Raw genomic sequence first — 14,889 nt, forward strand, 5'->3', positions numbered from 1 at the left:
ATACCTGAGTACTGATCTCTTCACCTGCAACCTCACTAAATTTTGTGAACAAGACTCGTCACCCTGGCTCATGTAGGCATTGAAGTTATCGTCTGTAGTTATTCCAATTTCATAAGCGGGCAGATTGAGGCACCAAGTCACTGCAACATGCAGACTAATTCTTACAGGTCCTGCTCCCAGGGTGCTTGCTCAGCTAGGAGCAACTGAGCTGCCTTGTGTCCAACAGAGCAGAATCGGACCTTAACACCCCACATCTTTCACTAAAATGCATCTGGAAAAGGCTTTCCCAAGAGACACAAACCAAGGTGCCAAAGGGATGTTTATCTAGGCCCACAGGGATGTCTGTCTATCTGGGAAAGGAACAGGCAGGAGTTGGAGTTGCTGCTACGACATGAACTGAAAGGACTGCTGAGGACAAGTACTTGAAAGCTGCTCGAGAGCGTAAGATACCCTCTTGCTGGGCCTACAATTCAGGTTTTCCGTAACAGCGTTTCTAACCTCCCCAGCTTCAGCAAGAAGACACAACACAGCACACGTCCCAGCTCAGGTAACAACAGGAGTATGTTTATTCAGGTCTGGCACTTACAGAGCTCAGAGGGACAAGGTACACTTCATTCGTTTTCCGGAAAAGTCAGCCCAGGATTGGAAGAAATGACATGATTTATAAAAAGAGACTCCAGCTGCAGGGGCCAGGAACGTGTCTCCCTTTGGAGACACTGGGATGCATTCCCAGTGCCTGGGCCACCCTCGTGCTGGGGCACGCCAGCGCCAGAAACCTCTGCAGAGGCGAGAGGCAGGAACGTCTAAATACTTTGTTTAGTGATGCTTGTGGATAATTGTTTCTTGGTGAGTCCCAACCTTGTTTTAATCAATCTTAGAAATCAGGGGTACAGGTATAAAAGCAGAAACCCTTCCAAAACAATCCAGCTTTGCCAGGAGGTGTAAGACTGCAGTGGGGTATGTCCACAGAAGGAGGAGAACTGTTCAGCCCAACCTCCCAGGTCTCTGATGCCGAAAGAGCATAAAGTCTGGGAAACGATCATCTTTGAGGCCTGCTGAGAAGTACAGGGTCTCCTTGTGGACAGCAACAGAGAAGATATTGGCTAACAAGATCTGAGATGGCACTTGGAAGACGGGGCACCGCTGACAGTCGCAGCGCAGCTTCACAGGCGGGCTTCTGACGCCGCGCCGGGGGAGTCTGCAACGTCCCCAGGGCGCTGGGTCTTCCTTGCCCAGCCCCATCACTCTCGAGCCCTGAGGACGTAGACGAAGCTGACCAGGATCCCCAAGGCCAGGACCGCGTAGCTGGCTTTCACGTTGCTGGAACCACTGATGTTGCACAGGAAGGAGTCGCAGCAGTAAACGGAGGCAGCCGCTATGCCGAGGTTAATCCCGGCACTGGGACAAATTGGCGAGCATCCTTTGGAGATGGACTGCCCAGACTTGCTGCCTGAACATATGACAGGCGTGGTGGGGAAGAGAGAAGAAAGAAAAGCAGAAAGAGGAAAGGTTTAGTTCCTCAGCATTTTGATCACCTGCTTTGCAAAGGAAATAACAGTACTGAATAACTAAACCACCATGACCTACAGAGGGTGGTACAGAAAGGGTAAAACATTTCTCAGCATTAGACCCTCAAATGAATCTCAGCCAGCCCACATATCTTGAAGAACGCCCCAGCAGACTTTTCACATAGCTCTTAGAGACTGCGTAGCATGCTGGGGACATCCCTTTCAGGCTGTTGGCCAAAATTTGCCTGCTACGCTTCAAGAGAGAACCTGAAACATCCCACCTGAGCTTGATCTGGGGACTTTTCATGTGAGACAGTGAGCATGGGGCATACAGAGCACCAGCAAGAGGCGTATGCCTCACATGAGCGTACGCCTGTGCCACGAGCCTTGATTGAGAGGCTCAGCACACATTTAGCAGCAAGCACAGGAAATAGGAAACCATTAGCACTGCGCTAAGATGACAGGCTTATATAATCTCCCGGCCTCCATTTGTGCACGCACAGCCCACCCACGTGGCAGACTGTGCAACTCAGGCATGCAACACCCCTCCCTCCCACATGCAAGATGCAGAGGGTTTCGCCGGTGCCTAAGCAGGGCTGGTGGTAGGGGGAACACCAAGGCAGGCCAGGCTGCGTCTTTGCAGGGCAGCAAGGAGACCTGGCAGAGGAGCCTGCTTCCCTGGGAAGCGCTGCTGACAAGCAGAGGCCCCCAGATCTTTCTCGGTGCTTTTCTGACTTCTGAGAAAAGCAGGTGGCTATGGAGAGAATCTGGAAAGCTCCCTTCTCGGCATCCCCACCACATCCACGGAGGGAGAAGAAGCAAAGGTAGGAGTCAGGGATGAATAACCTAAACATCAGCCAACACAGAGTAAAATGAGAAAGGATAACCCCGGAGCTTTCCCACTGAGGAAGCCTGCAGCATCCACCACCTTTCACTGATTCATCAACAACTTCCCCCTGATCCCAAAATTCTCCTTGGACTCCTGGCTTCAGTGCAGGCACGTGGGCTTTAACGTGACTCTGTCTGGCAGCACATGTAAAATGCACTGGGATGGACTAACGCTCAGCTGCTGAGCAGAAATTTCTCCTTCTTCTAGACAAAGGAACGAAAACTTTCTTGCGCCTCTCCAGGTCATCAGGGAAAGCAGCTAGGACGGGCACAAGAAGGTCCTGTCAACACTCACCGATTCCCACTCCGACATACGTTGTCACACAGTGGTTTTCATTCTCCCCACACTTGACAGGCTTCAGACAGGCCCAGTTCGAGGATGCATCCGAGCACGAAAAACAGATCAGCGTGTGGGCTGCAAGGGAAAGGCACACCTGCGTTAGAAGCTGGCAAGGAGACGTCCCCGCTCAGCAGTCCCCACCTCCAACACGTTACATACACTGCATCCAGCTGCAGCCTGGTGCTTGCTATTCGGGCTGTCTCAATCTGCAGTAGGGTTTCCCCCCGCAACAAGGCTGGCCAAGTAAAGGGTTCAGGTCTATGGGTTACATTTTGAACATCTTCCACAGAGCTCTGGGCCTGACCGATTGCTGACAGATGCCTCAATGCCATCACAGGTCAGCCTGATGTTTGTCACCATGCACCTGTTTGCACCAAGAGCGGGGTCAAGCAACAGCTGCTAACCTGAAACTGAACAACGGTGGCAAGTTCAGGCCTGCAGGCTGGAGTTGGAGATCTGTGCTAATTTACCTCCGCTGCCATGGATACTGATGGGAAATGTTCCAGGCATGAACACAGGTTTGAGCTTTCTGTGACCTGCCTTTGGCAGCAGGGCATGAAGTTCAGACTACACTTGAGCTAACATATATGGTAGAAAAAACAGTTTCTCAGCTAGAGTAAGCCCAGCACTGCAGCAAGACCTGCAAGGAGGGAACAAGGCCAACGGAGAGATGGAGGTGTAGACAGAAGTCCAGATGAGTTGCCATGAGCAACCCCATGGGTTATTTACAGAGGGACAGGACCGCAGGTGGTTTGCTCTCACTTTCCAGGCAGGCTTGGTAGTAACTTTTTGAGACAGCAGCAAAGGAAAGAAAAGGGATGGGATGATAGGGCACTCATTTCTCAGCAGTACATATGGCAACCTGCACCCCCACATCCTACTACACCGACTGCCGTTTCCCGCCCCAGGGTCTCCAGCAGCACCTGAACTCAGGTCCTTCAGCAACTCAGCAAAGATTTCTAGCTGTCCAGCTGCAGGAACACATCTGTCATATATCCGCAGTCACAACATCTCCCTGACCCCAAGATGACAACTCACATTTAAAACCACTCGATTCATCTACAGCTTGCGGTCCTGTGGGTATTGTAGAAGCTCATGGACTAAGGTCCAATTTATAATCACTTCTTTTTTTAAGTCAAAACCTAACATTCTGGACCGAAGAAGGTGTCAGCAAACTGCGTTCTGCTTTCTCCCAATGCGCCTATGTCACAGGACCCACTCCTAGGAAGCAATTTTACACACTTACACAATCCTGCTCTCCAGGGAGTCACAGCACTATGAGGGCAGCATATACATCCAACCTTTCCAATTTGGGGGTGGGGGGGTTGGCACTAGCGAAAAAGCAAGCCTTCCTCCACAGTGGGGCTCCTAAAATGGCCTACACTGTACCAGCAGGATGGATTGTACCAGCTAGCTCACACTGCACTTCTTCTAGCTCTGGCCAAGAAAAGGTAAAGATTGGGAAAGGGTATTCAGCCAGGGGAAATGGTCACAGAAACACCCAGACCAGTGCCTCAGCAGGGACATATGCACTTCACCATGGATGGATGGTATTCTCTGTATTTTACGTATATCACATCCGCGCTACAATCGTTGACCTACATACACAGACAGCTCAGGTCTGTTCCCGACGTTTCACGGGCTCCGATTTTTGAGCACTCAGACTGCAAGCCCTTCCACGAGCCACTGCCTGTCTCTCCTGTGTCTACACAATGCAAAGCAGAGGGGAATCCATTTCAGGATGGGAGGTGCTCAGCAGTGCTATTCCTGCTTCTTCCCCTCTCAGCTCCATCACAAACAGATTTCCAAAACAAGGGGAAGTCCAGCCAAGCCCTGGGAGAAGTTGTTCAGGTTTGGCAGTCCCTGACATGGCCTATTTTGAAGAGCAAGTTGGACAAACATCTGCCAGCATCTGTCCCCATTTTGCTACAGGCCTGCATGACCTCTTGAGGTTCTTCTCAATTCTGTTTCTCTCAGAAAAAGCATTTGACAGGAAATTTGGGAAAAAAATAGCAATTGTGCTCTGAGGAATGACTTCCAAGCTGCCGTGGCCAAGGCAGGAGAAGAAAACAAAAGCACAACTGCATTTTTCAGGAAAATGGAATAAAGCAGGTAGTCCAGAATGTCATACCAAGGCAGCCAGGTGACTCTAGTCTGGAAACAAAGCTAATACCACAACTCCCTAGCAAGAATTTCCTGTACTGTCTCACACCACTTCAAACCATCATCAGTTTGCCAACAATCTTTGCAATGGAGAAAAGTTACCCAACTACACTAACATAGCAGCTACAACCTACACACAGCACCCAGGATTACAGGGCCATCACCTGAGTCAAAGGCCTCAGGAAATATTTGCCAGTAGACCTTGCCTCTGGAGGTAGGAGAGGAAGAGGAGGACTGAGCCAGCAACTGAGTCAAAGGGCTGTCACTATTCCTTGACGAGCCCAGGGTTTCCATGGGTGGCATTTTTAACCTTGCTGGTAGTGCCACAAACTCCATCTGAGACCTCGAGTCAAGCCCAGCTCTCCTGGTCCCCTGACTCCATGTGTTTCTTCTCCCAAGTCTCAGATGACCTGTCCCAAACACCTCTCCTTGCAACCACTCTTGAGGGCAAACTGAAGCACGAGGAGGCAAAATGACTCACCCCATCTCACCTACACTGTCTGCGACCAGGAATGAACTGGATTACAGGCTTCTTGTGGGCATTATGGTAGCACGTATGACCCCACATGCATTATGTCACTACATTGAACACACAGAGTGGTGCAGTGCTGTTCATTCAGCCTTAGAGTTTACTGACATAAACACATCAGAAATATTTGTACGTGCACATAAAAGTGCTGTTGGCCATGGAATTCTCTGTGACATGGCTAAATCTATGTTCCTACCACTGTGTCTCCAAACTGGCCCCATCTTTTTCTTTGTCACACCTATTACCTGTAACACCTGTAATAGATACTAGACATAGACTGAATCTCTGCAGGAAATGTGAGTCTTTCCACATAGTTTAAGAGAGGAAATATTCAGTCTTAAGTACTGCCATTTCCTACTTCAGCAAACTAGATAACTGAACGATCCAATCTACAAATCATTGCAGAGTAAAGAAAGCAAACAGGTTTTTTTAGACACAAGACACAAGAGGGGAGCAGAATTATTTTATGCAGTTGGAGACAAAGTGCAGTGGGAGTTCAAGGCTACAAAAGAAAAAAAAAAGAATCAAGATTGAACAATGTAAAAAAGAAGCCTCGTTTTCACCAACTAGAAAATGCAGCATTCTTCTACAGGAAGCCTTTCTGTGTTTATTTGTTTCCCGCTCAGCTCCTTGAAGGAACAAAGAGCTCATAAAAGATCATTTAGGGGAATTCCTTAGATAAGACATGCTGGATCCATTCTTGCAAGGAGCAATGTACAAAAAAAGCCTTTAAAAGCCTGCTCTGAAGCCCAGCAGCACTGGTGAAAAATGTTGTTGCTTCAGCAGCTCTTCCGTTCATTCCTTATGCCAAATGCTCTTTTCTTTTGCTTTCAGACAAGAGTCTTATACACCATGAGCCAGATCTTTGAACAGTGGGTAAAGCTTTTTTAGGAAAAAAGTCCCTGGACATGATGGGAGTGTTGGGGGATAAAGCTACCTGCAAAAAAGCTTTTTTCCGTGGCTAAGGAGGACTTGTTCTACTACTGAAAGGTTTTTTGGAAGGGGGAAGGTGAAGCCCCTTCCTGCCTGGGCCTGGACAGCCCACTTTCTGGGCTGGAATTCAGCACATGCCAGCTGAGCTCTGACCCAGTGCTTTAATTGCCAGTTGCTTGCTTGAATCCCACGGGGAGGGGGAGCACGCAAACAACTAGTTTCTGCTCACCGATGTTTCTCAAGAGACAGGGAGGGTCCGTGTTTTCTGAGCAGACGCTCAGACGGCCAGGAACTCCCTCTCTTTGTTTGGCTTCTCCTAGCATTGACATATGGAAACAATATGGGGTTTTGCACGGCCTCACGGAGTTTAGATAACCAGAAATGGAGTCATCAGGGATGCAGGATAAGAGACCTGCCACTTGGCCAACTTGCAGTTTTAACACTCAGCAACGGGGAACACGTTTTCCTCAGGTTCAGTGGCAAGCCCAGGGCACGCTCCACACAGCCCTGTCCCTTGGAGGGTCACCTCTTCATGTGCTGGCAACCCCAGCCTGCCCCTAAATGTTGCTGTGGGACCACAGGAGCCAGGACCACAAGTGGCTTTGCCCAGAACCGTCTCCATCAGCCATTGCCGGGGCTGGGCTCCATCCTCCATCCCCTCCACTGCATCTCAGCCCATTTCAGCATCGTTATTCCAGCTCGCTGTACAGAAAGGGAGGCGCAGGGCCAGCCCTGGTCTTTGTTCGAGCTGCAACTGGGAACAGCTCCAAAATATGTACGGCTGAAGACACGCACCTATACATACAGGCACAGCAGCCTTGAAGTTCCTGCTGCAAGAGGGACATTGCGGAGAAGCAGGTCTTGGAAAGAGCCCCCAACCCAGGGCTCAACCCTTTCCCCCAACCCCGATTCCCCCCCCACCCCACCTCCAACTTCCAGAGCTCCCGCTGCAAGATGCAGCACCACCACCCCCCCCACACACACACACACAGTTTGCCCCCAAATCGGGGACTGTGGAAAGACCTTGGTGATGGACCTGAGGGGGGGGGGGGGGAAGAAGAAGAGGAACGTCCCCCCCCCCCCTCCTTCCTCTTACCTCTCTCCACGCACAGCACCGCAGCCAGCACGGCGAGCAGCAGAGCCTTCATGGTGCGGCGTTGGGGGCCGGCGAGCTGCGCAGGGATGCTGGCGGCGCGCAAAGGCTGGCGGCAGGGCCGGGCGCCGGGGGGTGGGGAAAGTCCATCCGCCCCACCCCGCGGGCCGGGCTGCGCCCCGCGCCGCCTACCCCCGCCTCCCCGCCGGCCGCCGGCCGCCGGCTTGTTTCGTTTCCCCGCTCCGGGGCGTCGGAGGCGGGAAAGGGTGCGGTCGGCGGAGCGCCGCATCTCGCCGGCCCTCCGCCCGCTATGGGGTTAGGCAGCCCGGTTGGAGCTCTCCCCTGGGTTTGCACCTCCCTGCTAGCCCAAAGGGTCTTCCCCCCCCCCCCCCCCCGCCTTGTGTGGGACGTTGGGGCCCCTCCATCTCCCCGGTTGGGAGGAGGAAGAGCCAGGAGCAGAAGGACCTCCTGCATGCACGACTTCCTTCATGTGCAGCTCCCCTGCGTGCACAGCCCCTGGGCATGTATGACACTCTTCATGCTCCGATCTCCTGCAAGCACAACCCAGCTAAATGTGCAACCGCCCTCCCCCACCACCACATGCACAGTTCTGCATCTACAACCTCCTGCCTACGTGACCCTCCCACCTCCTCTGGCATGCACAGATCATCTGCATCACACACACCCCGGCATTCACAGCCCCCCTCCCTTCATGCACGACTGCCCTGCATGTGCAACACTCCTGCATGCATAACCCCCTTGTATGTGCAACCCTCCTGGTATGCACAACCCCTCTTCATACCCAACCGACCTTGTACAACCCCACTGTGTGCACAGTCCTCTGCTTGTCAGTCCCCAGCTCCCTGAGCCATTTCCCAGAGCCCAAATGGCATTAGACATAGAGACTGGGAAAGCCTGAAGGCACAAGGGCTCAGCAGCTGGGGAGGCACGGAGTAGCCTCAGCTGCTTGACAGGATGGGACTTCATTGCATGGGGTAGTCGACTAGGAAAGTCTGCAGGAGCAACCCAGGTTCGGTAGGTCCCAGCGAAATGGCAAAGGCCTCCAGGAAATTAGCTGCGCGGAGGGCGCTGGGGGAGGGAGCCTGAGAAGCTGGCTGTCAAGGAAGCCTGGAAATGGAGGACACGACTGGTGAGGCAGCAAGAAACAGGCAGGTTTGACAAACTCTCTATGCCACAGATGGGTTTAATTCTGCAGAATCAGCGTTTTCTGGCAACTACGTCTGTCAGAAGAAATTCCAGCTCCTCTCTTGTTGGAGTGCACTCAGAGTCCTCTCTCTGCTCAGGAAACAAATCCATGCTTGCAAACCCCCACTTCTCTGATCTCTCCTGCGGCTCATTCTATTTGTCATTGCCAGTTATTCTAGTGGGAACTGGCTGTGAACACTGTGTTTCTGTGGTCTAATGTCTTCCACTGGAATGGGTTGCTGGGATTGTTTCATTTTCTGGTTTGCAAATCAACTGCTCAAAATCTGGGAAGTTTCAGCTTTCTGGTAGCCAGAGCAACCGTAACTCAGCCTCTCGGTGCACGGTCATTCAGAAGCACTCACAAGACCCCTCTGTCATACAGTGCCCAAAGACCAAATTCAGGCTGTCTGTAACAGTCAGTCTGGCATTTTCTAAACTACATGTGACACACCTCACAGCATGTCTCTTAGTTTTGCTGTGTATCATCTGAGATTTAATTTCTGGGTGTCAGGAAGGAATACCACATTCCTTCAGCTCTTCTGTTGCTTCAGGGTCTTGCACCTTCTCCCTGTCCCCAAGAAAAGTGTACAAAGGCTTATAGCTTTCTGTTTTTCTCCCTCACAAATTTAACAGTAGCAGTTCCAATGCTTCTTGGAGATGCCCCTGACTGTGCCCAGGAAGGAAGATAGAGGACCTAAGAGTGACAGGACACAACCCATCGCAAGATCTGGAGTCATCCCAGAACTAATGAACTGGCTGGGCAGGGGAAGTGTTAATTACAGGATGATACAAACAGAACAGGTTGGCAGAGCAACTGGGGTCTACTTCTCTACAGTGGAAGATGTACCAGGTTCGGAAGCCCTCTGAAATGTTCTCCAGGTAAGGCTGACATTTCTCACCTCCTTACCAAGGCTACAGTGTGGGAGAGCAGGTTGCAAAACTCAGCACAGCAAAACTCAGCACAGCAAGTATCTGATGGCAGGGCTTTGTGTTCCAGAGCAATACGTAGCAAAACACTATGCTAAAATGATTCAGCCTTTGCTTGCAGGTCTGAGTGTTGTTGGAGAGCCACAGGTGCTGCTTATTTGGGATTCTTTGCTGTCTACAGTGCCAAACAGCTTGCTATCTCCCATCACCTCGACAAGCTGGTCTCTGCTGCAACCCACGGGGACTGACCTGAACTAGTTCTCAATTAGTTACTGAGGTTTCTGAAAATGTGGGTGCATAATCAAGCGTATCTTTGGGCTGCAGTATCTGCTGGAACAGGACCTTCATTTGCTCATTTAAAGCATAGCCTGCAGTCACAGTCAGGCTCTGTCAAATTTATGAACTTTCTTTTCTGGTTAGTGTCAAAGTTTCAGGTTTCTTTTTTCCCTAGTCATTAATATGAAGGTGGTTTGCTGGCTGGTGCATGCTCAGTCTGTGTTGGAGAAGTCAGTACTTTCACACCTCCTCACTTCCAGAGCCTGCATGACTCACCCTCTGTCTTGCTTGTTTATTCTAGTCTTTTGACAGAAGAATTGTGAAAATTCAAGCAGAGGTCATTACTCAGCCAAAAAGTTAAGCTCTGATTGCTGCTGTGATCTCTCCAGGCTGCTGGGAATGTGTTGAAAGGTAGACCTTCTTCAAAGAAAGGTTGCTCTAGAATGATGCCCTCTGGCATTGTAAACTAGCTCCGCTATAAATGGGCCCGTGGTGTCAGTCCCTGAGTGCACCCATAGGCCTTAATTACCCTGACCAGCCTCATCAGGTCCCTCTAACCAGACCCTCTGCCCGCGGGCCCAGGAGCCTTTAAAAGGCCTTTAGCCCTTGCCTGGGCTATGCTATAGGTGTACCTGCCTCTAGCAGGTCCCTGAATGGGCCTTGGACCCGTCTTGTAGGTTGTTTCTCTACGTTTCTGTTTCTGGCCTCATCTCCAAGCAAGAACCATGCTGAAGCTGTAGGCAAGGTGCTGGGCTTGTGGATGTTTGTAGTAGAAATATTGTTTGGTATGGTATGAATGAAATATAAATGGAAATGTGTGAGTGTGTGAAAGACCCTAGAAGAAACAGCAGAACAAGGGTTAAAAGGAAAGGGATGTGTTAATTGCTTTAGAGCACCTGTTTATGATTTCATTCAAATCAAGAGCAGGAACAAACTAACCTAAGATAAGGAGTCAAGAGGATGAAGAACAGATAAGGAAAACAAAGGAACTGTAAAATTCAGGGAACTTGCCTAAGAGGGGCAAAATAAAGAGGAGGGGGGAGCATAACAGCATTTCTTCCTAAAGGCTGTAAAAGGCAAGTCCAAAATCAATTTGTTATCCTCTATTGAGAAGAACCCTAGAGGCATAATGAGGACTGCATAGCTGGAGTCCCTTGTCCACCTGTCACACACAAGTGACACTGGCCAGATCACCTGGGGCCACAAATCTTGGTGCTTGTGAGAGACTGATTAAATAAACTCTGCAAGAACAGCTATGAGAGGACAAAATTGACTTACTTGGAGATTTGGCATTACAAAATCACTTTCTTCTTCCAGAAGATCTTGCACTAAGTTTTATTACATTCATTTCCTCTAGACCAGAGAAGGGAGTTTCTTGTTCCTAGGGGCAGCATCTGCATGTTATCTAATTGCTGATTAACATCTAACACTAGAAGAGGCCTTGGAGCCAGAGGCAGGTCCCGAATGAGCTATTTTGAGCACTGGTCACAAAGTCAGCATCTGCTTCCTGGCCCTGCTGGACCAAGTAAAATTGAAACCTTTGTCACCTCCCTTTGTGACAACACATTACTTGGTGGTAAGGGATTTGCCTAGCTGAGAGATCAGCTGAAGAGAGGAATATCGTATGTCATTCATATCATGCAGAGCTGACTCACCTGCTCAGCACATCTGTCACTTATACTTGTTGACTGATATCCTGGCAACCCAAGATGTGTTTTATGGGTTGAAAGTCCTTTGGAGTGAGGTTCCTACAAGATTCCAACGGAAGAGCGTCTTTGGTTCATGTTTGATGATATCATTGTATAATCATTGTATAAAGTGAAGTTAAGCCTTGCTTTACAGTTATGCAGCACAGCTCAGCACAGTTATGCTCTAACGAAGGAAAGGGAATCAGCACCCACAACAGGTACATGGGAATGACAGAAAGGAGAACTGGAGGGGACCAGGAGTGGCAGCTGAGTTCATTCTCCAGCCCTAGTGGAGAACCCAATTGGATGTTGAGGAAAATATTTTTCTATCATACTTTAATGCATCTTGATGATGACGCTCAAGCTGTTGCTGCTGGAGGCTGTTCTCCAGGCAGTTGACTCCAGCTCTTCACCCTTCCTTAGATGCTGGGAAACCTTTTAGATCCTATCTAAAAGCTTCTTTACTGCCATATGAACCCAATAGCAAAAAGAGGGGAGAATGTACCAGGCCAGACCTTCCCACCGGAGAAGAGACTGGAAGGGTCACATCCCATCACATGCCAGTTTGCACTTCCCAGTGTGATGTGTGCAATTTTGCAATGGACTACAAACATTCCAGCAAGGCCTTTTTTCCCCTCCCCGCACCCCCGGCCAGGTTTGACATATGTTAATCTTATGAGTATGTTAATCCTACGGTCTGGCATAACAAGCGCTGCAACTTCTTTTTCAACCAAATTGCTGCAAAAGAGGTTTCTTCATCCTATATTTGTGCAGATGACTGGCCCCCACTAACTGAAGAGCCTTGTGTTTGTCCTTTCCAAATGGCATCTTCATTTTTAGACCACCGCTTAGATTTATTCATCACTCAGAATTCTCACCTTGTCCTCCCATCTAGTCGCAGATTCTCCCACCTTGTTGCCTGCAAGCTCAATGAGCTTATTCTCTAATCCGTCATTCAAACCCTTAATTCAAATATTGCATCATACCAGAATCGTGGCAAGCCACAAAGGACCCTGTTCAATAGATCCTTCCGGTTTGACAGCAAACCGTTGACTGTTATTTGCTAGAAAACACAATCCAGTCAGTTTATATCTGCTTTACAGTGATTTTGTCTAGACTGTGTTTTCTTCGTTTGCATGCGAGACTGTCGTGTGATACGGTGCCAACAGCTTTATTAGCACTGAGATATGTGACAGGTACTGCTTCTACCCGAACTGCAGATTTTGCCACCTCTTCACAGGTGGGACTGACTCATTCAACACAAAGCTTTTACTGTTCATCCCCATCTCCTTGGCATCCCCTGCACTATTGCAAGTCGTCTGACAATTTATTCCAGATTTTTTTCCAACACTGGGGCTTGGGCTGACTGCTCTGCCATTCCCTTTATAAGGATGGATGCTGTGTTTGATGGTATCCACTCTCCTGAAATCCCCAATGTTTTCCACTGTGAAAACACTAGGAGCAGGTAAGACAGGTTGTGTTTGGTAGCTGTGATGCCAAATATTTCTCTTCTTAATGCCTCTGTGCCTGGCTACTACTTAGTTTGGCTAATATCCCTTGCTGATGTGCATATTTATGTTGAAAATATTACCTTTTCTTTGCTTAAACCTGTGCCCTGCTTCATTTTAATGTTCTTGCTTTTGATGTATTGGTTGGCTAATACATGTTACTCTTATTAACATCTGCGGCAGCAAAATTGCTCTGTTATTTATGTGCTAGATGTGGTTAACGTCTCCATACCTGTTTCCTTTTGCTCTGCATGTACCTGCAAACTGGAAGGAGAACACGTCTCCGGAGTCTGGGCTTGCAACTCAAAATTGTGATATTGTGCAACAAATTCAGCACTGAAGTGGCACCTCCAAGCATCACCTGTTCTCAGGCAAGCGCAGCTAAGCCTGGAGAGCACCATCAGCAACACCTCACACTGCAAAGTCATTTGAAAAGGCAAACATGACCGATTCTTCCCTTTGAAGAAGAGGCAGCTCTGTTTATGCCCAAACTCCTGGGCCACAGGAATGCTGATCTTCTACCTGCACCTTTCTCCAGCCCCGGGAAGGCAGGTAAAGTGCAGAGAAGGAGCTGTGGCCTTTTCAGTAGCTGGATCAGTATGTACCCTGTTGCTCAGCCCCAGCCAAGAAGGACAGTATTTAAGTCTCCCCTTTCCTTCTTTATTTCTTACCAAAGAGATTCGATGACTTCCCACTCAGAGCATCAGCTCTGACATTCAGTTCATAAATCCTATCCATGCACTGTTCAGAGACCATCAGCCCCTAATTCACGGCAGTGGGGGTTCGTTCATTCCCGGAGCCAGGCAGGCGCTAATATGACTAGCAATGCAACCGATGAATCCTTTGAAACACAATGAAAACCTTAAGGTGCCTCTGCTCCAAGAAAGCAGTCAGGGTAAACCCGGTACAGTCAGGCAGGTGCTCTGGTGTCCAGAAAGGTTGGGAGAAAAGGCACCTTGTAAATATCTAACGGGAGAGATCTTGAAACCCTTCTATTCGTTTTAATTGTTGGTAGTAACATCCATTCAGGCGTTATTAACAGGCAGCACTTACTTAAACTGGCATGGTGAAGAGGAGGGAACTGCTGGGAAGGCCATAGGGGTCTGCAAGGGGGCACACAGTGATGCATGCAGATATCTCCCAGCAGGAGAGAGGGAGGAAATGCTCCCTGTGAGCAGAACCAACCAGCTTCCTTCAAGAGCGTCTGGTTGCTGATGGTCTTCCTCTTCCCAGGCATCCCACTGCAGAAGTGGAAGGTGTTGAATGACAGTCCTCGGCAGCAGCTGTCAGGCTCTGAGCTGACCAGCTCTCCCTCTAGACCCTGCAGCAACTCCTCCTCTGCCGCTCTAGCAAAGATCTGGCTACGGTTTCCTCTCCTTCGTTCACTCTGCACAGCCTGGTCTTTTGCATGCTGCCAGCCTCAGTGGACTGGTCTCAAGCCTTGCCCCTTTCTCTCTTCACCGGCTGGCCTCACCCGCCAGGTCTCTGCCCTCTCACAGCAAGTGAAACTGGGTGAGATATAAATCGCTCCTTCTGCTTCCCTTTTCCTGTGCCAACTTGCCTGGTGGTAAAGACAGTAATGACTTTGGCCTGAAGCCCATCTTCCCTGGAGTTTTTTGAAAGCATCCGCTATATTACAGGGCCTATTGGACGAAGTGGGTTCCCTTTGGGTCAGGTCTTCATAAAACACATGTTCGTGGCAGCAGGATGCAGCATGACCATCACAACCCATATCGATGCTGCCAACCCCTTCTGCTCAGCATCCAGGCATCTCCCCCTTCCTTTCCGTTTAAACAGTTTTTCCTTCCTTCTTCTCCACCACAGCCATCC

General features: G+C 49.6%; 1 protein-coding gene across 1 annotated transcript; it reads right to left on the reverse strand.

The window, feature by feature from the left end:
- Positions 1-543: 543 nt before the first annotated feature.
- On the reverse strand, positions 544-7,653 carry LOC104153191 (lymphocyte antigen 6E). Its single transcript, XM_068933506.1, has 3 exons — positions 7,458-7,653; positions 2,692-2,811; positions 544-1,450 (listed from the first exon to the last, which is right to left on the reverse strand). Exons 1-3 carry the CDS (start codon positions 7,507-7,509, stop codon positions 1,242-1,244), a joined length of 381 nt encoding a protein of 126 aa, XP_068789607.1. The 5' UTR covers positions 7,510-7,653; the 3' UTR covers positions 544-1,241.
- Between the last annotated feature and the right edge of the window lie 7,236 nt (positions 7,654-14,889).

The sequence above is a fragment of the Struthio camelus genome, chromosome 2, assembly GCF_040807025.1.
Source record: "Struthio camelus isolate bStrCam1 chromosome 2, bStrCam1.hap1, whole genome shotgun sequence".
In the NCBI taxonomy this organism is placed as follows: domain Eukaryota; kingdom Metazoa; phylum Chordata; class Aves; order Struthioniformes; family Struthionidae; genus Struthio; species Struthio camelus.